We start from the raw sequence: 24,957 nt of genomic DNA, 5'->3' as shown, positions 1-24,957 counted from the left end.
GTAGCCCAGCCTCACCTGCTTTGTCACCCAGGAGCCAAATCATTATTGGCCAAACTGTCATGAAACAGGCAGCCCCAGAGCAGAAGGCGGTGACTCCCGCGACAGGGCTGCAGGGCAGGCCTTCACTAAAGGACTGGCAGCTCACGGCTCAGCTGGCGCCCTCAGGCCAGCTGTGCTTCCTCACCTCCGTCACAGGTTTTCAGATGTGCACAAAACTTCATGTGCTGCCCCCAGGCCCAGTGGGCATTTCAGAGAAGCAACGTAGCCAAGCTGGTATGTCCCTTTGTGGGGGATTTTTGTCCAAGCTGTGGGAACCCCACCACCACCCCGCCAACCCTAACTCTGTACAGCTTAAGGCTGCTTTCCTTACAAAATACACACATACATATACAGTGTGGTTAAAATAAAATGTATTTAGTATAAATATCTCCGTTATAGAATCATACAAGGAAGGCCCAAGAGGCAGACTGGGGTTTGCTTGTTTTAAATACAGAGGCATAAATAACTGTACATGGGCAGTTAAATACAGAGTGGCGTGACAGCGCCTCCTGGTGGTCACTCCAAGCGGTGCAATCAAGGAAGTTCCATCTTTCTCACCTCTGGCCAGACACTGCAGATTTAGTCTCCAAGGGACCAGGGAGGCCAGTCTCTCCACCACCCCGGAGCAGGGGCTCAAGAGAGACAAAAGGTTCCACTCTGTCTCCAAGGCTGCTACTTGGTAGCAGGTCAAGTAAAGGGTTTGAGAGGGAAGGAGATGGGGAAATAAAATGAGAAGCTTGGGGATATAATCTCCCTCCAATCTCCCCAGTCCTGTGACCTCAGATAATCGAGAGTGGGTGCCATCATTAAGTTCCATGGCAGCAGCTTTAACTTCTGTGGGTGCCTGGAGCTCTGGGATTGCTGGGCAGCCCTGCTGCCCCATCCTTTTTCACCTCATAGGGAAATACAGCACCAAAGATGTCTTCATGATAGCGCTTCTGGTTCTTTAAGGGAAAACAGAGACCAAGGTATTAATATCAGCTCTGCTGGTGCAGCCCCCTCTCACTCAGCAGGTCCAGGCTGGGACCAGTCCCCAGGGTTCCCTGGTTTCCCCATCACACGGACACTCATGAACTATTTGCCTTCCCAATTGCAATGCTTAGATTAGATTTGAATCTCACTTAAAACTCTTTAGCTCCCATGAGTACCCACTCTGGTGTGAACCACAAAACATCTCCCCAAGCTTTATGATGGCCATTAAAGGCTGTTCATTGGAAAAGACCCTGATGCCGGTAAAGATAGAAGGCAGGAGGAGAAGGGGATGATGGAGGACGAGATGATTGCATGGCATCGTTGACTCAATGAACATGAGATGGTGAAGGACAGAAAAGCCTGGTGTGCTGCAGTCCACCGGGTCGCAAAGAGTCGGACACGACTGAGCCTGCCCTGTGCTTGTCCCACAGGGCTCCAGGCACTGTGGGCTCTGAGATAAATATGGTTGGGAAATGCTGTGCACTTTCTCCCAGTCTTCAAGCTCTTTGATGCACAGCAGCATGTTAGGGACTCTGAGTGTCTTGCAGAAAATCAACACGTTTGCCTTTGTCTAACTGAGCAACCAGATCAGGATGGAGAGTCAGGCCTTCTAACAGCTCACCAGCTCTGACCTCCCGCCCTCTCTAGGATTCCTTTGAGTTCAGTCTGAGCCTGAGTTCCCTGGTTCCAGCTCCCAGGCCCATGCCTGTGACCCGCATCCCGAGCCCACACACCACCAGCGGCCCTACCTTGAGCTGGAAGAAATAGTCCTCCACCTGTTCCTCATTCAGGCTCAGCGCAGTAGCCATCAGCTGCTTCAGGGTGCGGGCCACGTCCCGGGCCATGTGCACATCCCCACAGACATAGAGGTGGCCTTGCTCCTCGTGCAGCACGCGAAGCACCTCGCCCGCCAGCCGCTGCCGCAGGATGTCTTGAACATAGACCTGAAACCAGAGCAGATGGTGGGTCCAGGCCCCCGCCATTGAGGGCAAAGGCTGCGGTCAGGCCTCCTGGCCATGGGGAGGTGGGGAGGGGGCACAAGGGGCCATGGGGTGAGCACCCTCCCAGCCAGGGCCTTGCATGGGGACAATCAAGGTCGAGATGAGGAGGTGCACTGGCGCCCTGCCTGGCCCAGGCCTGAGTTGGGGCTGGAGAGGTGAACACCGGCCACAGCCCTGTCCTTGAGGAGCTGACCTTCAGTGGAGCTCCCAGATTTAGCACACTTGCTCTGAATTTAGCACACTTCAAAGAGGCATCAATCAAGCCACTTGCCCTGCCCAGGGATCTGAGGCCCATCTGCTTACACCCCAGAAAATGAAGCCTCTCAGCGCAGACTGTCCAGGGGACCCTCCTTGTAATTCAGAGCAGGGTTCCCCAGATATTCAGAAGTCCTGGAGTCAATCGGGGACTCCCTGCTCTTGCTTCACACAAGTGATGCCACCAGGCATGGAGATGCCACCAGGCACGGAGTACCAGCATGGGAGGGACTCAATGGGACAAGTTCACAAAGGCTGAGCCAAGAGACTGTTCTGACTGCCCAGGCTCTTGGGGCAAAGTGCCCACTGGGGTAGCAGAGTGAGTCAGCAGGCCATTCAGGGAACAGCAGCCACCCTCCAGCCTTGCGGTGCCTGGACCACCACCCACCCAACAGTTGTACATCCAGAGGGGGGAGCCTTCAGCAGGCTGGGCACTGGGGATGAACCCATACATGACCCTGACTTAGCCCTGACCATCTCAGGACCTGTCTCTTCTCCTGGAAGAGTGAATGTACATCAGTAGCTTCACAGCACTGCTCTGGTGACTGCACCATGGCTTCCATTTTATTTTTAAATATTTATTTGGCTGCACTGGGTCTTTGTTTCGGCATGCAGGATCTTTAGTTGCATGATGCCTGACCAGGGATTGAACTTGGTCCCCTGCATTGGGAGCATGGAGTCTCAGCCCCTAGAACACCAGGCAAGTCCCTTGCCTCTATTTTGGAGCTGAGGAGGTGAAGGATCACAGAAGTAAGGAGCTTGTGGGGAGCCAGACACCCACCATAGTCTGTTCTTTAAATGCTCCGCCCTTTCTACACGCACAGTTGTGGTATTTACCTTGGGCTGGTCAGGCAGGCGGGAATAGGCGGTGTGCACCTCGTGCAGCACCCCCTTGCGGGCCATCTCCAGCATCTCCTCCCAGTAGAGGTGGTCCTCTTCTGGGCGGCGGCACCCGAAAACCAGGGTCATGCGGCCGCCCTGGAGCCCTGCAAGACCCAGAGCAGGTTGCAGTTACCAGGGTGGCCAGCAGAGGGCAGGCGGATCATGCTGCAAGGCTGGCTGAGCTGGGCACCCAACTGGAATCCCATTTCACCACCACATCCTATCTAAAATAGTACTGTCCCTATTTTACAGATGAGGAAACTGAGGCCCAGGGCATTCATATCATTTTTCCACACAGGCTGAGGTAAACTTGGGAGAGGGGCCAGGAAATGTCTGTGGGATGGTTACAGTTACAGTTTTACTCCCAGGCAGGCGCTGGGCACCACCCCTCCCCATCCCCGGGAGCCTTCCGGTTATACCTTTGTGCTCAGCCTCATGGAGCCGCTGCTGCCAGAAACTGCGGAAGGGGGCGATGCCCGTGCCGGGCCCAATGAGGATGCAAGGACGGGAGCGGTCCTCGGGAAGCTGGAAGCCGCTGGCACTGAGGAGACAGAAGGAAAGAGGTCCTGTCCTCAGAGACTCTGGGTCTGATGCATGCACACAGGACAGGGGCACGGGAACTGAGGTGTGGTGGAGGCAGCAGTGTTGAGGGGCGGGGGGTTGCAGTGGAGACAACAAGCTCAAATTTGATTTTCCAAGTCCAGTAGGTTATTTCATGTCCCCCATCCAGGTGAACTACATTCACCATCACCTCACCCTGGGGTCCTTTGGGAAAAAGGCTGAGCCTCGTTTTCTGAGCCCACCACCGCTGTCAACCTCCCTGCTAGAGACCTGGCTGTGCTCTATCGCTAGGGGAGATACCCAGTGTGAGGAGACACCCAGTGTGATGACCCCAGTGCCTTCTTTACAGGCCAATAGACCCCAAGTGGCATCTAAACCCCAGAAGCCTCCCTTTCAACCCAGTATTCCCCGGGGCCCGTGGTCCCACAATAGACACAGTGGAGGAGTGCCTACCTTCGCACAAAGCAGGGCACCGGGTCTTGGGGCTTCAAGCTGCTGAGCCACGTGCTGCAGACGCCATGGTGCAGGGGACCTTGGCCATCTGCAAGGACAGCACAAACTGACCAACGTGGTCCCCGCCACCCGTGCATGAACGCTTTCAGTGGCTCCTCCCTGAACTGCCCGCTCAGGCGCTCAACAGGGTTTAATCAGAGGGCTGCTTTTCCTCCCGGTTCTGAGCTCTACTCTCTATGTGCCCAGAGTTGGCAAAAGCTGAAAGGGACTCAGAGCGGGCAAGGCTATCTCACTGCAGAAGCTGAGTCTCAGAGAGGGAAGGTGACTTGTACAAGGCCCCTCAGGTAACGGTAGAATCAGGTCACAACTCAGCTTTCCTAACTCCTACTCCAGTGCTCCTACCAAGAAGTCCTGTTGGTTTCCCTCAGGGTGGAATCCTGCTTTCACAGGATGTGCACCTGCCTCCCCTCCCCAAGGACTGAGCCCTGGCCTCTTCAGATGTTCTTTGAGTGAAAGTCGCTCAGTCACGTTGACTCTTTGCAACCCCATGGACTGTAATTGTAACCTGCAAGGCTCCTTTGTCCATGGAATTCTCCAGGCAAGAATACTGGAGTGGGTAGCCATTGCCTTTTCCAGAGGATCTTTCCAACCCAGGGATGGAACCCAGGTTTCCTGCAAATGTTCTTTAGCAGAGCAAAGAGGGTCTCTGCCTGGTTTTCAGAAACCATGTGAATGTGCTTCTCAGGTCACATCTACAAAGAAGTTAGCTTGGTGCCCGGTTCATAGTGATCTCTCCCATACTCCTCCCACTGCTGTTAACAGGGCTGGAAGATGGGTGTGTAATGATGAGGAGATCAAAGCTCAGAGGTGTTGAATGGCTGTCCAGTAAGTAGCAGACTTGGGCTGCTCCGCAGTCACTGCCCCAGCCTCACCTCGGGTGCGGTACGTGAGCACGGCCACAGTGAGGTGGATCTCCGTGGGTGTGAGGTCCCTGGAGGAGCTGATGGAGTAGTACCGGGGCTTCAGAATAGGGAGCTGGGAGAGCAGGAAGCTGGCAGACACCCGCAGGGACGGGAACTCCTCCAGCACCTCCAGAAATGTGGGGCTGTTGGTGAACTTCCACTTGTTGTAATCTGAGGGCTGAAAGCCAAGGACAATGTGAGTGTCTCTGGGAGCTTGCTCCACACAGAGGGAAGAGGCTGTCACAATTCAGTATTCATTCATTCACTCACTCATTCATTCCCACAGCAACTATTTCAAAGAACTGGGCGCTGTCCGTGGTGCTGAAAACACTAAGCTGGAGAGGAGTAGCATTTCTCTAACCTGTGTGCTTAGAACCTTACTGTCAACAACTGGTGGGCAGCAGTCAAATATTTATTATAACCTAATTTGGGGGAGTGTTTTGGAATCATACATGGGCAGCAGTCAAATTTTTATCATAACCTAATTTAGGGGAGAGCTTTGGAATCATATCTTGGAGAAGGAAATGGCAACCCACTCCAGTATTCTTGCCTGGAGAACTCCATAGACAGAGGAGCCTGGCAGGCTACAGTCCACTGGGTCACAAAGAGTAGGACACGACTAAGTGACTAACACCCTTGGAAACATACAGACCTGGGTTCAAACCTTGCCTGAAGGCTCTTACTATTTGTGGGATCTTGTCCCCATTACTTAACCTTTGTGGAGTGAGGGCAGCATCACTGCCTCGTGGGGATGTTGTGAGAATTAAGTAAGAAAATGTGCACCAAGTTAGTGTAGTGCAGCCACAGGAGAATGGCAGTGGAGGTGACTGGAATCAAGATAATTAGAGATAATGGTGATGGTAATAATGGTATCCAGTGCCTTTGCAAAGGGCTTCCCTGGCAGCTCAGATGGTAAAGAATCCATCTGCAATGCAGGAGACCCCAGTTTGATTCCTGGGTCAGGAAGATCCGCTGGAGAAGGGATAGACTACCCACTCCAGTATTCTTTGGGCTTCCCTTGTGGCTTAGCTGGTAAAGAATCCACCTGCAAAATGCGGGAGACCTGAGTTCGATCCCTGGGTTGGAAGTGCCTTTGCAAAGACTTGGGCCTAGAAAGTTTCCTGTGAGTTAATGCATTCTTTCATTCATTTATTAATTCAACTACTACACATCTGTCACTATGTCCATTCATCCACACCATCTATCCTCCAACACTTCCGAGTTCCAGGCTTCTTCCAGGTGTGGGGAATACAAGAGAGAATGGTTCTCCTTTTCTAGCTAATTTCTGAGGAAGGGCACTTAGGTTGCATTCTGCAGACATTCAAAAAACTCAGTTCACTCAATGCAACTAACTATGTCCTAGAAATGGGATGGAAGAGGATGCCTGACTTCCTACCAGCCTTTGACAAGTCACGCTTTGGGAAGTTGGGGTGGATTCCTCTTGAAGCTTAAAAACCAGCTCTAGGCTCAGGCTCCCCCTGACTCTGGGACCCTGCCCCAGCCTCGCCCACCAGCCCCGACCTTCACCTGGCATAGGGTCTCCAGCCTCTGCTTCTCAGCCTCTTCTGTGGCCAGCTGGGCCAGCTTTCGGAGCAGCAGCTGGGTTGGCGGGGTGGTGATGTCCAGGAAATAGGTGAGAGCCTGGCTGAGTGAGCAAGGTGGCAGCCGCTTATCCTTGACCCAGTAGCTGCCTGAAGGGGGAAGAAAGGAGACAGGGTAGGAAAGAGGCCCTGTTTAGGTTTCCCAAAGAGTGATAAGGCATCTGGGACAGACATCCTCCACCCTCCAGCTGCAGGGGAGAGAAGACACTGAAATTCTGGTTCCAGGAACAGCAAAAGGGCTCACGTGCCCAACTCAAGTGCAGGAGGATGCTGCTCAGAGATAGGACTGCTAGGAAAGGCTGATCAATAGTCCCCTGAAGGGCACCCAAGTGGACACAATCCTGCAAAACTAACCATGCACCAGGGTTCAGTCCCTCTCTGGCACGGACTTGAACTTCAGCAGTACACACACAGGTGAACCACAGACTCACAGTGACTAAATTCACCAAAGACTGGTGTACACCCTAGAGGTAGATGAGTTGTTCATTTAAAGAAAAGCCTTCTTCTATCCTGTGGTGGCTGCTTCTGTTATTATTATAATAGTAATTATTATGACTATTCTTGCATATTTGCCCCCTGTACTAAGTAATAGGTTTTCTGAGGGCAGACACGAAGTCTCATTCATTTTAGCACAGGTATATAGCCCAGGTGGGGGCTTCCCTGGTGGCTCAAATAATAAGGAATCTGCCTGCAATGCAGGAGACATGGGCTCGATCCTTGGGTCGGGAAAATCCTCTGGAGGAGGATATGGCAACCCACTCCAGTATTCTTGCCTGGAAAATCCCATGGACAAAGGAGCCTGGTGGGCTACAGTCCATAGGGTCACAAAAAGTCAGACATGATTGAAGTGACTTAGCACACATACACACAAGCCCAGGATATAGATGTTTTGTAGCCTAGTATACAAAATGGCAACCCACTCCAGTGTTCTTGCCTGGAGAATCCCAGGGATGGAGGAGCCTGGTGGGCTGCCCTCTATGGGGTTGCACAGAGTCGGACACGACTGAAGCGACTTAGTAGCAGTTAGCATACAGATAGTATTGGGCTTCCCTGGTAGCTCAGAGGGTAAAGCATCTGCCTGCAATGCGGGAGACCTGGGTTCAATCCCTGGATCAGGAAGATCCCCTGGAGAACAGAATGGCAACCCACTCCAGTATTCTTGCCTGGAAAATCCAATGGACAGAGGAGCCTGGACGGAGGAGCCTGGTAGGCTACAGTCCATGGGGTCGCAAAGAGTCAAACACAACTGATGAGTAACTTCATTTTTTTTCTTTCTTTCTTTCTATACAGATGGTGGTGGTGATAGTTTAGTTGCTAAGTTGCGTCTGACTCTTGCAACCTGATGGACTGCACCCCACCAGGTTCCTCTGTTCCATGGGATTTCTCAGGCAAGAATACTGGAGTGGATTGCCACTTCCTTCTCCAGGGGATCTTCCTGACCCAGGGGTTGAACCTGCATCTCCTGCATTGCAGGCAGATTCTTTACTGCTGAGCCACCTGGGAAGCCCCTGGTATGTAGGTATGAGAGGTTAAAATTTCGATGGAAAAATGAATCAATAAACAGAAATGGCCAGTTAAGGAAATGAATGAAGGGGAAAGACAGCCCAGCCTCTGGTGTTGGGCAAATAGTTCAAGGAAGAATCCCTTCTTGCTGGAACTATTATAGTCCAGAATATATAGCCCAGAATAAATAGTCCAGAACTATTTGCAAGGCTACTTTGGGGCAGGCTTCAGGAGCCCCCTACTCAGCCAGAAGGACAAGACTAGATGAGTGTTTGCATCCTAACCCATCAGTGGGACTGGCGGGGGGTGGTGGGAGGATGCTGAGGTCGCCTCAGCCAAGCTCCCCTGCATAACGCTCACCATTCTCACAGAGGGTCTCCAGGCGCACAGGCTGGTGCGGGGCAGGGCCATCCACCACTCGCTCAAGGATGCCTTGAACCAGGGCCGGCTGGTTGCATGGGAAAACTCCGAGGTGCTCTCCCGGCAGGTAGCTTGGAGCTTGGCTGCCCTCACAGGAGAGTTCCACCAGGAGGGTGGTGCGGCTGGAGAAGGAAAAAGAAGCCTCTGATGACGCCACCAGGATTTCCTCCCATGCTCCCCGATGGGTGGGCCAGCTTCCCCAGGAAACATGCCCTCCTTTCGTGTTCCTGCCTGGTTCCATGAACACAGGTTGCCGGCATCCCAGGGCTGGGGTGCTCAAGAGGGCCGGGGGCTGATGGGGACCATGGCTTCTCCATGGGGAGAGGGTGGGCAGTACCCCCCCCATGCCACCCTCCACGAGAGCTTGGCCACAGACTCTGCCTAAAGAAAGCATGTCACTGGGAGATACGTGGGCATTGGGACAAACCTTTACTAGTGTCAGCACAAATCTGGTTCTTATTAGAACACAGCCCAGTTTTGCTAATCAATGTAAGGACAGCACAGATAAACCTCTGGAGAATCGACAACACTGGCTGCCCGGCAGGGAAAAGTCCTGCCCTGTCAAAACTTCTGAAAGTTCTTAAGAGCCAAAGGGTTTGAATTTCTCTTGCCCTCGTTTTTTTGGTGAAATAGTTAAATCACAAAGGACAGGAAGTGAAGCAGGTGCCCGATTCCCAAGCTGGAAAACTGGCCCATGGTTAGTGGAGACCTGATGTGAAGGTGCTGGTGGCCACAGGGGTGAGCAGTTTAGCTGGTCCTACCAATAGCACCATAGCTAAGGCCAGCGGACACTTTTGTTTTCTTCTTTCAAAGACTGACTTACTTTGGTCTTCCCTTGATTAAAATAAAATCTGTGGGGACCTCCCTGATGGTCCAGTGGTAAAGAATACGCCTGCCAACACAGAGGGCGTGGATTCGATCCCTGGAAGATCCTATATGCCTCGGAGCATCTAAGCCCATGCGCTGCAACTATCAAAGCCTGTGCACCTTAGAGCCTCTGCACCACCTGGGCTCCGAAACTAGAGAGTAGCCCCCGCAGACCGCAACTAGAGAAAGCTAGCGCTGCCAAAAATAAATGAATAAGTCAAATCTGTGGAATTTCACCCCGGAAGTCCTGTCTTCTGCTCTACCTGGATTTCGGACTCTGCAGATTCTGCTGCGATTTGAGCCTCATGGTGAACACATGCTTGGCGTGCATACTGCTCAGGGCTGTGGAATAGAGAGAAGGTGAAGTGGCGACGTGGCTCGTAAGTGCTGGCAGGGCAGGCTCCACGTGCTGAGTCAGCTACACCCGACATTCCCCTGGGGGTCTCACAGTGACGGTGCTGGGATTTTCCTTCCCTGCCTTTTTTTCCCACTATGTTTCTCAATCACAAATAAAGACCCTTGTTCTGACAGAAGGTGCTTGTGCTGCTGCCAGGTGCTGGGAAATGCAATTTATATGCCCCCAGTATGGGGATTTCTATAGCATCCCATGGCTTGGGATCCACAGGAGAGCATAGTTGAAGCTGAGGATATACATGCAGAAACCTTCAGGACCACTGCAGTTGTGGTACAAGACAAGAGAAATCATGGGAGCACAGCATTGATAGGGGCCATCCAGAGTTCCCAGGCCACAGCTTGGAATTGCCTCTGCAAAATGTCCTTTATAACACCTGGATGCCACTGGAGTTGGAAGGCTGGGGCCCAAATCCCAGATGGCCTCGTACTAGCAACTTGTCGTACCTCCCTGAACTTCAGTTTCTCTGTCTGAGCTTTCCACTTGGGCTGAGTGTCAGAGATCACTTAGAGCAGGTGGACAAAGAGCCCAGCACAGTGTCTGGCACACGGGAGCACCCTTCTCTTTCCATCACCCTCCCATAGTTTCCTTCTGAATACCCTTCCTCAGAGACCAGACAAGCCCTGGGTCTTACATCCCTACAGACTCTTGGACCCAATAAGAGAGAGACGCCTGGTAGCCCTAGACTAGCTGCCTCCGTTCAGAGGGTCCTAGTGGTCTCCTTGGGTTTCCCAGGCAGCACAGTGGTAAAGAATCCATCTACCAATGCAGGAGACACAAGAGACCTGGGTTCGATCCCTGGGTCGGGAAGATCCCCCAGAGGAGGGCATGGTAACCCATTTCAGTATTCTTGCCTGGAGAATCCCATGGAAAGAAGGGCTGGGCAGGCTATAGTCCAGGGGGTTGCAAAGTCAGACATGACTGAGCAACTAACACACACATGCAGATACACACACACACACACACACACACAGAGTGTTCTCCTTGACCATAGGCTCAGGACTCAGACATGCCCACCCCGGCAGGAAGGGCAAACAAGCTCCGTGTGGTGCAGGGAAGCAGTACCTTTGTTGAGGTCCAGAGGCTCTGAGTCCTGCATGAGCCTGTAGTGCTGCGGGTCCCAGGTCACATTGGAAGTGTAGAGCTTGGGGATCTCAATGTGGTGCTTGCCGCTGACATCGAATGTCTCACAGGCTGCCTGGACGAAGATGGAACAGACCAGTGTTAATAACCATTCCTGTCAGCAGCAGCAGCATCACCACCCCTGGGGCTACCATGTTCCTTACAACTGAGCTAAGTGCTTTAATTACTAAGGACACTTATCTGGTAGGGCTATTATGAAGACTGCATAAAGTGGCTGGTCCTAGCATGGAGTAGGTGTTGCTGCTATTATGAATATTAATAGTAACGACAGCATCTCCTTTTATCTGCATGCCCACACCATGAGACAGGTTTGATTTCTCCCATTTTCCTGATGTGGAATCATGCGGAGGAGACCTGGGCTTGGGAATCATGCCGGCCTGTCTCAAGCTGGTGCTCATAAGCCCCACTGCAGGGTGAAAGACTTCGCTTCAGTGAGTTTTCTCAGTCAGTGGGGTCAAGCCGGAGGCCCTAAAGACCTGCTGAGATAGCCCTGTCTCCAAGTTCTCTGTAGCTGGGACACTGAAACAGGACAAGGATGTCAGGAAGTGACCTGGATAATCAGAGGGGGTAAAGATCTTAAACCATAGCTCCCCAAGGGCAGGGAAGCATCTTATCCACCTTCTCCCACCTGGGGGACACATATCTCAGTGGAGCTCTTCTGGGGGCTGTTGGGGTGCAGCAGTGACCTGAGTCCTCCAACCTGCGACCCTGCCCACACTGGGACCGTGCCTACAGGGCGCAATAGGGGTGATGACCCCCAGGATGCCTGGCACAGGTGTCTGGGGCACAAGCACACCACAGCCTCCCTGCCCATGTGGTGGGGCAGCTCCCAGCTGTGAACCGACCTTGAAGGTTTGCACGGCCCAGCTGCGAAAGGCCTCCTCCTGCCCGCTGAGTTCGTCCCCTTCCCCGGTTGGGGCAAGCTGAGAAGCTCCCAGCTGGGACAACTTCTGGTCAATGTCATGAGCAAAAGCGCAGAACTGAGGGTACATGCTGGAGCCAAGGCCAAACACGGCGTACCTGCCGGAGGAGGACACGCATGGAGCCTGGGTGAGCCGACCCGCCACCTGCCCCAGAGCCAACAAGCCATAGGCCAGGCCCCGGACACGTTCATGCCAGCTGGGCAAGGATCACCAGGGCACGCGTCCCCTTCCTGTCTTCCCTGACTGCCGAACGTTGTCATCAACTCCCAAGACCAACCCCACCCCTGGCCTGCAGACCCAAGAAAGGTACTTGGTTTTCCTGCTTTGACCCATGACATCCCTGAGGACAGGCTCTCTTTGGGTCTGGATGTCCCAGAGAAATCCCCCTCTGGTACATCCCCAGCTCCATCATCAGATGGAACCCAGAGTCTGGGAGCAGGGAAGGGCATTACCGGAACGTGTTGGTGAGTTCTTTCAGCATCAAGAGGGACTTCTTCAGTTTCTAGAAAGAGAATAATAGAAGTCTCAGGACACGATTAATGAGAGCACTGCTTTCCTAGTCATCCAGTGGCTCATTTGAAAACTGGCCAGATCTGGCAGGACAAAGTCCAAGATCCTCACGTGGAAATTGGTTTATGTGGACCACCTGGCTGGGACTTGGGGACAATTTCAGCCTCAGCAACTCATGGGGGCCTGACCTTTGATGGGGGACCCAGGAGAGCCCAGCCCTGGCTGGGGGGGGGGACGGTTGCTGTCTAATAGCAGGGTATCTCTAAAGGGTCTCCTGATGGGACCTGAGCCTTTCTTCTTGTCAGATTGACAATTGGTCCCATATTCTCTGAAATAACCCTGATTTCCCAGAAACTTAAGATAACTCCCCAGGTGGTGCAGTAGTAAAGAACCTGCCTGCAATGCGGGAGACCTGGGTTTGACCCCTGGGCCAGGAAGGGAATGCTTACCCACTCCAGTGTTCCTGCCTGGAGAATCCCATGGACAAGGAGCCTGGCAGGCTATAGTCCATCGGGGTCACAAACACTCACACATGACTGAGCAACTAACATTTTCACTTTCTTTTGTTTTTTTCCAAGATAACTTCAGATGGAAAATAGTATCAAATCACATGGTGGGAAAATATTCTTTTTTCTATAATTTTTAAATAGTTACTCCTGTTTCAATTATTTTATTTTCTTGTCCTGAACACTAGGGGAAAATCTCAGATCACTGCCAATGGAGACTTAACACTTCTCTAATACTTGCTTATTACTCTTTTTGAAGAACAAAGCAAGCCATGATAAGGCAACAGTATCTGGCTAAAATTCAATAACTGACTTTCATTGGATTTACGTGGGACCACTCTTTGCTGGCTTTCTATTTCTGAGACTGATATAAAGTTTCCTCTAAAAATGAATTGTTGAATTTAAAAAGGCAGGTCAATTTACTGAAATATATTAAGCATGTCATAGGCTTGGAGGCTTGAGTATGCACCAGTAATTACCAAGGAGGAAGGCTGATGGCTAACGTTAGGGCAACCCAGAGTGATCGGAGCTCTCACTTCCAAATGCCCTCCTTAGGACATGCTGAGTCCCCATGTCCTTTCCTTGGTCCTTCGGGCCCTTACCAGCCTCCAGACCCCTGGGCCACCCACCTCTCCGTTGCCAGGGGAGTCTCCGTTGCCAAAAGTGCTGGTCACCACCAGCAGCAGCTGCTCCTCCTCCAGATGGCTCAGCTGGTACTGATCCATGCAGAGAACCTGCAGCGCACCCAGGGTGGACGTCAGCCCTCGCTTCCCAGGCTGACTCCCTCCACGCCCTCCCCAGGCATCCAGGGCTTGGGTCCCTGTCATCAGCTCTGTCCCCCGGGGCCTGGCACGGAGGAGGTAAGTACTTAACAAGTCCCTGCCAACCGAACCTATTTGCACACAGCATCTTCGGTTCTTTGATTCTCCCACAGCTAGCACATCAGCCAGCCCTGGGGGGTCTGCCTCCAAAACACTTCATGTCCCACATCACGTCTTACCACTTCCACCGCTATTTCGGATTCCGAGAATGCGGACATATTTTTCACAAAAACAGGATGAGCGGGTTACAAAATTGCTCAACTCCTTTGGCATCTTGGGAACACAAATGCTTTGCCTGAAGCTAATCTCAGGTGAGATACGTCAGGGCCTCAGGTTTCTACCCAGGCCAGCCTGACCCTGGATGCCTTCAGTGACTTCAGTGACGGAGGCTCAAATCCAGCACCGCTAGAGGGAACGAGTCACCCTTCGAGGTTTCGTTTTATTTCTCTGCCTCTTATCCATTCTCTGCGTCCTTTGCCTTTAGCCCCACACCCCGTATAGGAGGTACTCTGTAAATGTGAATAAAATTCCTCTGGGACAAGCTCGTGTATCTGGAGACTTGGCATCATTAGGAACATGTTTCTCAAATTGTGTTTCCTGGAACACTATGAAAAGCTTACCTACTGGGAAGTTGGGAATCCTGGGACACATATCTCTCTTTCTATTACAGAGTTGCAAAGTACGTCCTGAGGCTCAGGGCTATCTGGGAGCAGAGCAACCACTGTAACTGGTCCCAGACTGCCCCACACACAGGCTGAGGCGGCTACCTTGGGGTTGAAGGCACAGCTGAACAAAGCCCCCAGGTCCTGGGCCAGCGTTTCCGATCTCCCCGTCTCTGTTGCAAAGAGGATCGTGGCTCTGACCCGGGATGCCATGGCCTTATGCATCAGCACCGAGGCGAAGAACACAGCTCTGTGGGGACAGACAGAGTAGGTGCCAAGTCAGCCTTCCAAAAAGGAAGACGGGGGCCCTGCGCTTAAAGCAGGGCAGGTTGAGGGAAAAGAATCCAGGTTTCTTACCAGCTATGGACCTTGTCTCACTCCCCTCCCCTGCTCAACCCGCCACTCAGGTCCTTTGGGAAAATAGAGGAGCGAGAATTCTGGGGCAGAGGTGGCAGGTGACCCATGGAATTGGGGTCTGCTGGCGCCTGCGGTAAAGAACCCATCTGCTAATGCAGGAGACATATTGGACACAAGTTCGATCCTTGGATCAGGAAGATCCCCTGGAGGAAGGCATGACAATCCACTCCAGTATTCCCGCCTGGAGAATTCCATGGACAGAGGAGCCTGGCGGGCTACAGTTCATAGGGTCGCAAAGAGTCAGATGCGACTGAAGTGACTTATCATGCACGCACATCTGGAAATCAAACTCTCTCTCTCTTTTTTTTTTTAAATAGTTTTAATATGCTTTTAAAAAGAGATTTTTAAAGTCTTTATTGGATTTGTCACAAGGCTGCTTCTGTTTTACGCTTTAGTGTTTGGGCCATGAGGCACCTGAGATCTTAGCACCCCCCAGCAGGGATCAAACCCACACACCCCGCAGTGGAAGCGCGAGTCCTAACCACTGGCCTGCCAGAGAAGACCCTCCAAATCATTTCTCTTTGTTCCCTGTCCTTCAAGGCCTAGAAGGAAGGGCTGCCATTCAGATGTCAACATCGACCGCTCCCACTTACTTGACCAAGACTTTGAATCGAATCCCTCTTCTCTGGGGTCTCCGCCTCTCGTCCTGCCAGACGTGGGTTTTCCAGGCCTCCACCTTCAGAAAAGAGGCCAGTTATGTGGGCAAGACAGACCCTGGCTTGGCTCCGGCGTGGAGAGACAGAGGGCCCTTTGTGCCCCTCGTAAGTTGGGGGTGGGGGTGGGGAGGCAAGCCACAGAGGGAAGGGCTGCATCTGTCTGTCTCCCTCAAACTTGAAGCTCCTGTCTGGCACAGATCAGCTGATTTTCATTCAACTGTCCCCCTGGAAGGAGGGGCCACATGTCTGTTTCCTTTTGATGTCTCATCACTAGGAAGCCTATATAGACTGCATATAATGCATAGTCTGGCCTGGGATGCTGTTGGGAGTAGAAGGAGGTGCTGTGACAACAGGCCCACAGTGTCCTGGGCAGTCAGTCACCCTCCTTCTCACCTTTAGAGCAAGGAAGCCCCTCCCTAAATCTAACCAAGGTCCTTTTGGATAAAAAAAAAAAAGGAAAAAAAGAGCCTGTTTCACTGGGTGGCAGTCCCTGAGTGCACTCTGGGTAAGGCACTGGGGTGAGCTGTCCGTGCACTGGCTCACAGGATTCTTGACCACCTCTGCCATCATGGAGCTGATAGCTTTCTTTTCAGAGATGAGAAAATCAGGGCTTAGATGGGTGCGATGACCCACCCGAGATCACACAGCTAGGAAGTGGGAGAATCACCCCAGATGTGTGTGACTGGGAGCCAGGCTCCTCACCACGGTGTTCTGTGACTGTCTACGCCCCTCCCAGGCAGGCGGGCACAAGGGGTGTGCGGAGCACTGGGCTACTAAAGGGACAATGAAAGGTGTTTCCTTCGGTCTCACCTCTGTGGAAATGGACAAAAGCATCCTTGAGTGAAGCCCAGAAAGCATTAAATATATGCCTCTGTGTCCCTGATTCTTCCCTGTATGTCCTGCACTAGTGAGCACACACATGCACACTCAAACACACACACACACACGCACACGCGTGTGCAGATACACAGTCTGTCTCCACCCCTGAGCTCCCAAGAGAGAGTAGAGGAAGCCCCCTCTTTTACCTGGTAGTAGTAGAAAGGGGACAGGACGTAATTTAACATCTCCTGGTGGAACACGGGGGTGATGCTTCCAGAGATCGGGGGGACCAGCCAAATCCAGTCAGCTGGGCAGCCCCCTCGGGAGCGGTACTCATTCTGCATGTACTTCATGAAGGACTCTGCAGCGGAGTGGTGGTCCATGATGGTCACGTTCTGCTTCTAAATCGGAAGGCGGCAAGAAGGCAAGTTGATGAGAGGAGTAAGGAGAGTGGCCAGTGAGCTACAGGGCTCCCGGATGGACTATGGGAGGGCCTGGCAATCTGTAAAAAGGGAGTGCAATCCCCTGGGCCCATTCTCACTGATGAAAATAAACACCCAAATGCAAGGTACAGCCAGAGCCTCTGAGGAGCCCAAGCAGGCACAATAGCCGTGGTCAGCCCTCAGACCACAGGCTGCCGCCCTTGGCGCTCCAAGGGCGGTGTCCAGCTTCTCAGGCCATGCTCACACTCTCCCCAAACTCCCAGAAAATGGCTCCCTGGATGCTGTTGAATCAAAGCACAGTGCCTTTTTTGTCACTTGTTGGCAGAGAGTTCCAGGAATCACCTCCCAAAGGAGTGGCTGTCTCAGCTAAGAAGGAACTAGACATCTCTGAGGAGGGCTGAAGCCCTGGGGGAACTACAGAGTATGGAAGACAAATTACCACCGTGTCTTATTATCACCATGGCATGTCCCATGTCTTAAAATTAGAATCCAAGGGGCCTGAGCCTTCCTGGAATGATCCAGTAAGAGCAGCCACGTTGTCTGCAGCAACTCATGCAGTCAAGAGACATTTGTTTCATGGAGTAGTTCAAACCTTGGGCTCTCATTAGCTCTGTGACCTTGAGCTATTAGTTCCTTAACCTCAGTTTCCTCGTCTGTAAAATGGGGATGGTAACAGTTGGTACATCATCATGTTGTTGAAAGGATGCAATAAATACGGGACGTGCCTGGGGCTCCAATCACTAAGAATCTGCCTGCAAGGGGGAACACGGGTTCAGTCCCTAGTCTGGGAAGTAAGATCCCACCTGCCACGGGGCAGCTAAGCCCATGCACTGCAACTACTGAGCCCATGTGCCCTAGAGCCTGTGCTCGGAAACAAGAGACGCTACCATAATGAGAAGCCCACGCACAGCAAGCAGGGAGTAGCCTCTACTCGCTGCAACCGGATGAAAGCCTGTGCACAGCAACGAAGACCCACCACAGCCAAAAATAATTTTTGAAAATCTTAAAATAGTTAACAAGTGAAGCATAAAACATGCTCAGTAAATGTTAGCTGCTATTATTATTTCTATCTACCAGCCACTGCATATGGAGGTGGAAGACGCAGCCCCGTTTCTGCCTTAGATCATGTTCCAACTGGGGGGAGGCAGAAGGACCTCGGCCGTTTCACATGGTCTGATAGAAGCCACGACGGAGGTCGGAGCAGGTGCTGATGGAGGACTGAGGGAGGGCTACGCTCAGATAGGGTCCCGGAGGAGAGATGGGGGACTTTAGAGACAGCTTCTAAGAGGAGGTGAGTTCTTTAGAGAGCTTCTAAGAGGAGGTGAGTTCTTTAGAGACAAGCTTCTAAGAGGAGGTGAGTTTGGAGAGACGGGTACAAGTTAGGCAGCCGACGGGCATTGCTTGAGACCAGGCCAGGAGGCAAGAGAGGAGCCCGCTGGTGGAGGGACTAGCAGGACCAGCCACGCCTTGTAAACTTTTAAATATACAGCAACTGGGGGCTTCCCTGGCGGCTCAGACGGTAAAGGATCTGCCTGCAGAGCAGGAGACCCAGGTTTGATCCCTGGGTCGAGAAGATTCCCTGGAGAAGGGCATGGCAACCCACTCCAGTATTCTTGCCTGGAGAATCCCATGGACAGAGGAGCCTGGTGGGCTACATACAGTCCATGGGGTGGTGAAGAGTCGGACACGACTGAGCGACTAACACTTCACTTTTCACACAGCAGCTGCTGGATGCCAGACCAGTTTTAGGCTCAGGAGCTGATGGTGATAGTGGTGAGGATGGTCGCAACAGTAATAAATAATAATAACAACAAAACTGATGCTGGACTTCCCCGGTGGTCCAGTGGCTAAAACTCTGAGCTCTCAATGTGGGAGGCAGAGGGGACTAGGTTTGATCCCTAGTTGAGGAGCTATTAATATTTAACAGATTCTACATGCTGCAACTAAAAGATTCCTCAAGCTGCAATGTTAAAGGATCCTGCATGCTGTGATGAAGACTGAAGATCCCGTGTACGGCAACTAAGACCCGGTGTAGCCAAATACATAAATAAAACAGAAAAAACCCCACAAAACTAATGCTTTTTGAGTGTTTACTGTGGGTCAGGGAGTGCAGCTAAACAATTTGCATTGGTTTTCATTTCATTCTTACTGTAACCTAGTGAGGGAGGAACCATTATTATCTCTGTTTTACAGATGAGGAAATGAGCCCAAGTCTTTTGAAGTTGACCCCAAAGGAGGGTCACGGGGAAGTCCTGCCTGGAGACTCTCAAGCAGTGGAGGGATGTGGTCAGCAGTGGTCAGGAGACTGCTGAGGGTCAGCAGATTTTCTGGGACGTACCCACATCCTGCCAATGTCAGAGCTGATCCCAGGGTCAGGATGTGTGGTCCACAGCCTTGGGGCCTTCCCAGGCTGGGCCAGCCTCAGGATGCTCTTTCTGTCTTATCTCAGAGCTTCCCCATGCCCCCTACTCCCCACAATCAGGCACGAGCTTGACCTTTCTATAGGGTGACCAGCCCTAGGGAACAGTGCATGATCATATGTATTTACTGGGTGTTTAAAGTCAGCTCCCACTACTTTCCACAAGGTCAGGGTTTCTGTCTGTTTTGTTCACTGCTCATATTCTTGCCCTGGCCTGGTGCCTGACACATGAAAAATGTACAATAAAACTTTGCTAAATGAATGAATGACTCTCAGCCCAGTGGCCGGGCTTCCAGGACATCTGCCAGCTTTGTGGAGATGATCCCAGCTTCTAAATCAATAATAGCTTCACACGTCCCATGGCTCCTTCCCACAAGGGGAGTGTTTATATGAGAGAGAGCAGCAGATGGGCCAGAGGGCTCAGTCCCACACAGAAACAAGCCTGCTGTGTGTGGTGAACGCTGCTGCCCAGATAGGGAAGCAAGAGTAACCACTGCTCGTGTGGACGTGGGCTCTGGTTCTTTCATCCAATGAATACATTTTTAGCATCTCCACGTGCCAGACACTCTTCTAGGCTCCAGGGGTAGAGCAGTGAACAAGAGAGAAAAGGTCCCTGCCCCACAGAGCCTACGTTCTAATGGGGCAAAGAAAGAAAGAAGAAGATGGACTTCTCTGGTGGTCCAGTGGTTAAGAATCCACCTGCCAATGCAGGAGACATGGGTTCGATCCTTGATCCGGGAAGATCCCTCATGCCACGGGGCAACTAAGCCCACACACCACAACTACTGAGCCCCTGGGCTGCAAGTACTGAAGCCCACGTGCTCAAGAGCCACGCTCCACAGTAAGAGAAGCCACTGCGATGAGAAACTCACGCGCCACAACTCGAGAGCAGCCTCCGCTTGCAGCAACTAGGGAAAGCCCGTGCACAGCAACGGAGACCCAGTGCAGCCGAAAATGAACACATAAAGAAAAACAGAAAGGAAGAGATGGACTATGTCAGGATCTCATAAGGATTGTGAAGGAAAAGAAAGGGTTAAAGGAATAAGAGGATGAAGGTGGGGTGAGCGTGCCATTTTTATGGTGTCAGAGAGGGCTGCTCTGAAGAGGTGATAATTGAGACCTGGCTGAAGGGAAGGAGCTGGTCACAGGATGATTTGTGGCAAGAGTTCTAGGCAGAGGGAAAAGCAAGTGCAAAGGCCCTCGGGGGCGGGGGGGGGACCATCCTGGTGAGTTTGAATAAAAGCCAGAATTCCAGTGTGACTGGCAGAGCTGTGGAGGATAAAAGCCTGACTGGAGGAGGTGGGAGGTGAGACTGTATTATGAGGTCTTTCAGTGGTTTGGGGGCTTCCCTGGTGGCTCAGATGGTAAAGAATCCAACTGCAATGCGGGAGACCTGGGTTCCATCCCTGGGTTGGGAAGATCCCCTGGAGGAGGGCATGGCAACCCACTCTAGTATTCTTGCCTGGGAAATCCCATGGACAGAGAAGCCTGGAGGGCTACAGTCCATGGGTCACAAGGAGTCGGACACGACTGAAGCAACTTAGCACATCACTGGTTTTGCTGTAAATGGAAGTAGAAAAACAAGGTAGTTGCTGCTTAGGGGGAGTATGTGGCTGGCTAGTCGTTTATCTCTTTGAGATGGGAATCATTACACCTTATTGGTCATCACTGGAAATGATCCAGTGGATAAGGAGACAGCTGCCATGAGAGGGGGAGGATTTTCAGGAATAAAAGTCCTTGAAAATTGGGAGAGGACAGGATTCAGTGCTCAAACGCCAGGACTGACCAGTCTTGAAAGGTAATGAGTTGCCTGTTGCTAGAAGCATTCAAGTTTACACTAGAAGACCTGAGAGGCTTGTCTCTGTGTCCCCAGCACCTGACATAAAGGTCAACACTTGGATGCACAAATAAATGAGCAAAGCTGTAAGGGGAAAATCAAGAATGACATGAGCGTCTGCACCAGATAACCTTCTAACCAGAGCGCCTTCAAACCCACAGACAGCAGACGTGCCTGGAAACTGTGGAGCACAGCGACGTTGATCTCAACGACAGCCCGGTCCTTCCAGAGTGAGGCCACCTTGTGCGTTTCCAGGCCCATCCTTCTGCCCACTTCCTGTAGAGGCAGAGGAATGGGGGTGAGTCAGTCCCTGGGGCCCCACCCGCAGGCCCACACCTCCAGCCGGCCCAGCTGGACGGTCCTCATTACCTCCAGGATGTTGTATCGCTGGACGTCGCAGAAGTCCCGGACTCCAACTTCTGTGCCCATGTACCACCCGTTGAAGGGGCACCCTGGGAACTCGAGGCCGCCCACCTCAAGCAGCATGTTGGCCACGGCTGGCAGGGCGTACCACTTGAGCTCCAGCTCCCGGAACCATTCGTACCTGGTAGGGAGGCAGGGCTGGTGGCAATGGAGCCTTCACTTCGGCCCACACCCACGCCCTAATAAAAGCTTCAGAAAGAGAGTCAACCAAGAAAACTCCTTTTCAAGTGCTGATCTCTAAGTTCATCCCACCTGGAGAGGTGAATTGGACATAACATGTGGCTAATTACGCATCCATTCATGAGATTATTCAAGCATCAAGTAAGTGGCAGGCTCTGGGCTAAATGCTGAGGACTCAACAGAACATACCAATCAAGGATCCCAGTGTCAGAAAGCCTAGGATCAAGTTCTGCCTGACTGATTACCAGCTGTGTGACCTTCAGATATTATTCAGCCTCTCTGAGCCTCAGCATCCCCACCAGCAAAGTAGAGATAAATCATGGGATTACTGTGAAGATAATAGTACCCTTTACTTGTATATTCATTCACTCCAGAAATATTTATAATTGAGTACCTACTATGAGCCAGACATCTTGCTAGGTGTTGGGGATATATTGCTGAACAAGAAAGACAAGATCTCTGATTCTCAAAGACCTTACAGACTATAAATAGTCTACTATACTATACTATATATATATATATACTATATATATATACTATATATATATAGTATATATATATACTATAGTCTACTATACTATAAATAGGTAAACAAATAAATAAATAAGAAAATAAAGACAAGGTGATGGGACTGCCCTTGTGGTCCACTGGTTAAGAATCTGTCTTGCAATGTAGGGACTCAGGTTGGATCCCTGGTTGGGGAAATAAGATAACTATGATCTCACGTGCTGAGGAGCTGCTAAGTCCAAGGGCCACAACCAGAGAGGGTCCGCTGTGCTTCCCAAGTGACGCTAATGTAAAGAACCTGTCTGCCAATGCATGAGACATAAGAGATGCGGGTTCGGTCCTTGGCTTGGGAAGACCCCTGAAGAAGGAAATGGCAATCCACTCCAGGATTCCTGCCTGGAGAATCCGATGGACTGGCAGGCTCCCATCCATAGGGTCACAAAGAGTCAGACATGACTGAAGTGACTTAGCACGCACACAGAGTCTGTATACCCCAACGAAGACCTGACGCGTGCAAATAAATCAATGTATTTTTTTTTAAAAAGCACAAAGTGATATGTTAGATGAAGAGTAAGGGTTCCTACTCTAGATTGGGTGTTCAGAAGAGGCTTCTCAGAACAGGTAATGGAAATACCTCGTTAACAAGAAATGAACTCTGCAAAATTCTGAAGAAAGGGCCTGTCAGGCAGAGGGAACAGCAAGTGCAAAGGCCCTGAGCTAGGACTAAGTTCAGTATATCCAGAGGATAGAAATAATAGCCCAGCCTAAAGCCTGCTACACAGTGTCAATGTATGGAGGTATTTTTGTAATTCAGCCCCTGAAGCAGGGGCTGAATCCGATGAGCTCTTGAAATACTGTCACCCTATCCCGTCACCACAGTCAGGAGATGAATGGCTAAGAGAGTTGGCAGGAAGGTCAAAGAGGCCTGGGCTGTCCAGTGTGAGAATCTCAGGGCCTTTCAAGGCTTCCCTTCCCAGGGTCACCGCTTCCCAAGCTCCCAGGGCCCAGTCTACCCAAGCCATTGCTTTCCTGTCCCCTTCAGCATCTTCTCATAAGTCTGAGGCCTGACAAAGCTGCTGTACAAGGGTGATGTGGTGGACTGGGAAAGCCAGCCCTGCTGGGCATCAAGCTGCTGCTGGCTGGGCTTTGGGGGAGGAGCAGGGAGGGTCCTGAGGACTGCGATCTCTCTTTGGAAAGGAGGGGGCATGCATGTGAACTCACACTCCCAGCACCCACAGCCTGCTCACCTGGGATGTTCCATGGGCACCTCGAGAACAAGGTCAGGGGGGATTTCGAAGAGCTCTGGGTCACGGCCGTCAGCCTGCAGGACTAGAGGCAACACGTCGAAGCGGCCGTACTTGGGCTTCCAGCCCAGGTCGATGCACAGCTGGGGGCAAGACAGGCCCAGTGAGCCTGGAGACCCAGGTCCCTGGGCCACTCTGGGCTCCGCTCTCACCCGCCAAAGCTGGGTCTGGTACCTGTGTGAACTCCACATTGGCGGGGTCCCCTCTGATGCTGCCATCCGGCATCTGGTAGCCGGCATAGCGGATGAGCTGGGCGTTCCAGACCCGGAAGTCATGCTTCCCATCGCTCCGCTGGGGGAACACAGTGATGGCCGACCTTTCCCAAGACGAGGATGGTACTGTTTGCCACCCGGCTTTGGTGGGGGCTTCCAGCCACCACCCAGCTAACAGATCCCCCTCCCCTGCCATCTTCCCACTCCCCAGCGCTCTGCAGCCAAGCTAACTGAACCAAACCCCTGCAGCCCTGAGACATGCCAAGCTCTCGCCAGCCTCTGTGTAGCCTGTCCACTTCCTGACATAGCTGCTCCTTCCTTCTCCCCCCTGCTCCTACCCTTTCCTCCAGACCAGCGCAGGGACCACCACCACCCCTCCAGGGAGCCCTTCCCACCCTTCAGGCTATCCCAGCCCTTTCTGCAGATGGACCATATTTCTCTTTTTGGCATCAAGTTAGCTGGGTGCTTGTCTAGTGCAAGGTGTAGGTTCACAGCCGGCTGGAGCCTCGGCTTAGGGTCCTGCTCACTTCCCACCCCCAAGCCTAGCCCTGTGTCAGGTCCCCATCAGGCAGACACTGAGTGTTTGCCAAACAGAAAAATAAATGAATGACCAAATGAGTTGGCCTTGATCTCCTTGGTTGGGGGAGGGAGATGGTAAGGGAGACGGTTTGGGGTGGGTATGATGAGCAGTGAGTCCCCCACCTCCAAGGGAAACACCACACTGGACCCATCAGCTGCAAAACCAACTTCTCATCCCCTCTACAAAGTGGGGACCCTAACCTCGAAGACTGAAGTTACCTCTTAAAGATCCCCCCCGTCTCCTCCAAATGGTTTCAAGTCAGAAAGAAACCAAGGAAATGGGCCACTGATGAGGCACTAGGCTCACGGAGGCGGGCTCCCTGTGACGACTCCCTGAAGAAGCCAAGGTCTTTCTACTTTCTTCCTCTCTGGCCTCTCCAGGAGCTTAAACCCGCCTGCATCTCTTGGCTAAGCCTCGGGGGTCTGTGCGGGGCCCCAGCCGTAGCCTCAGGACGGGCACACGCACCTGATGTTGCCGTTGTTGGTGGCATAACGCACGTGTCTGCAGATGTGTTCGAACATTTCCTGGGCCGTGGAACAGCTCCGGGCGTCAAAGACCTGCGCACAGTCCACCCAGACCACGCCCGTCAAGGACCAGGAGGACAGAGGCCTCGGCGGGGCTGATCAGAAGCTGAGTGGGGAGGGACTGAAGGAGCGGCCCAAACCCC

At 52.2% G+C, this 24,957-nt stretch overlaps 1 protein-coding gene across 1 annotated transcript in view; it reads right to left on the bottom strand.

Moving 5' to 3' along the window:
• Positions 1-393: 393 nt before the first annotated feature.
• NOS2 (nitric oxide synthase 2) overlaps positions 394-24,957 on the bottom strand; it is a 35,679-nt gene continuing 11,115 nt past the window's right edge. Inside the window, 21 exon segments of the mRNA XM_086360166.1 lie at positions 394-983; positions 1,761-1,955; positions 3,105-3,253; positions 3,569-3,690; positions 4,164-4,251; positions 5,096-5,303; positions 6,653-6,816; positions 8,590-8,771; positions 9,780-9,858; positions 10,994-11,126; positions 11,917-12,091; positions 12,447-12,496; positions 13,640-13,744; positions 14,599-14,743; positions 15,504-15,586; positions 16,592-16,786; positions 21,259-21,360; positions 21,454-21,628; positions 23,442-23,581; positions 23,673-23,814; positions 24,756-24,847. Of these exon segments, the coding sequence (XP_086216292.1) occupies positions 867-983; positions 1,761-1,955; positions 3,105-3,253; positions 3,569-3,690; positions 4,164-4,251; positions 5,096-5,303; positions 6,653-6,816; positions 8,590-8,771; positions 9,780-9,858; positions 10,994-11,126; positions 11,917-12,091; positions 12,447-12,496; positions 13,640-13,744; positions 14,599-14,743; positions 15,504-15,586; positions 16,592-16,786; positions 21,259-21,360; positions 21,454-21,628; positions 23,442-23,581; positions 23,673-23,814; positions 24,756-24,847 (2,841 nt within the window). The 3' untranslated portion in view covers positions 394-866.

The sequence above is a fragment of the Bos grunniens genome, chromosome 19, assembly GCF_055505025.1.
Source record: "Bos grunniens cultivar Pamir isolate PY7600 chromosome 19, Bosgru_T2T1.0, whole genome shotgun sequence".
NCBI lineage: Eukaryota > Metazoa > Chordata > Mammalia > Artiodactyla > Bovidae > Bos > Bos grunniens.
Note: the sequence above shows the minus strand (reverse complement) of the source record. Positions and strands in the feature narration are given on the sequence as shown.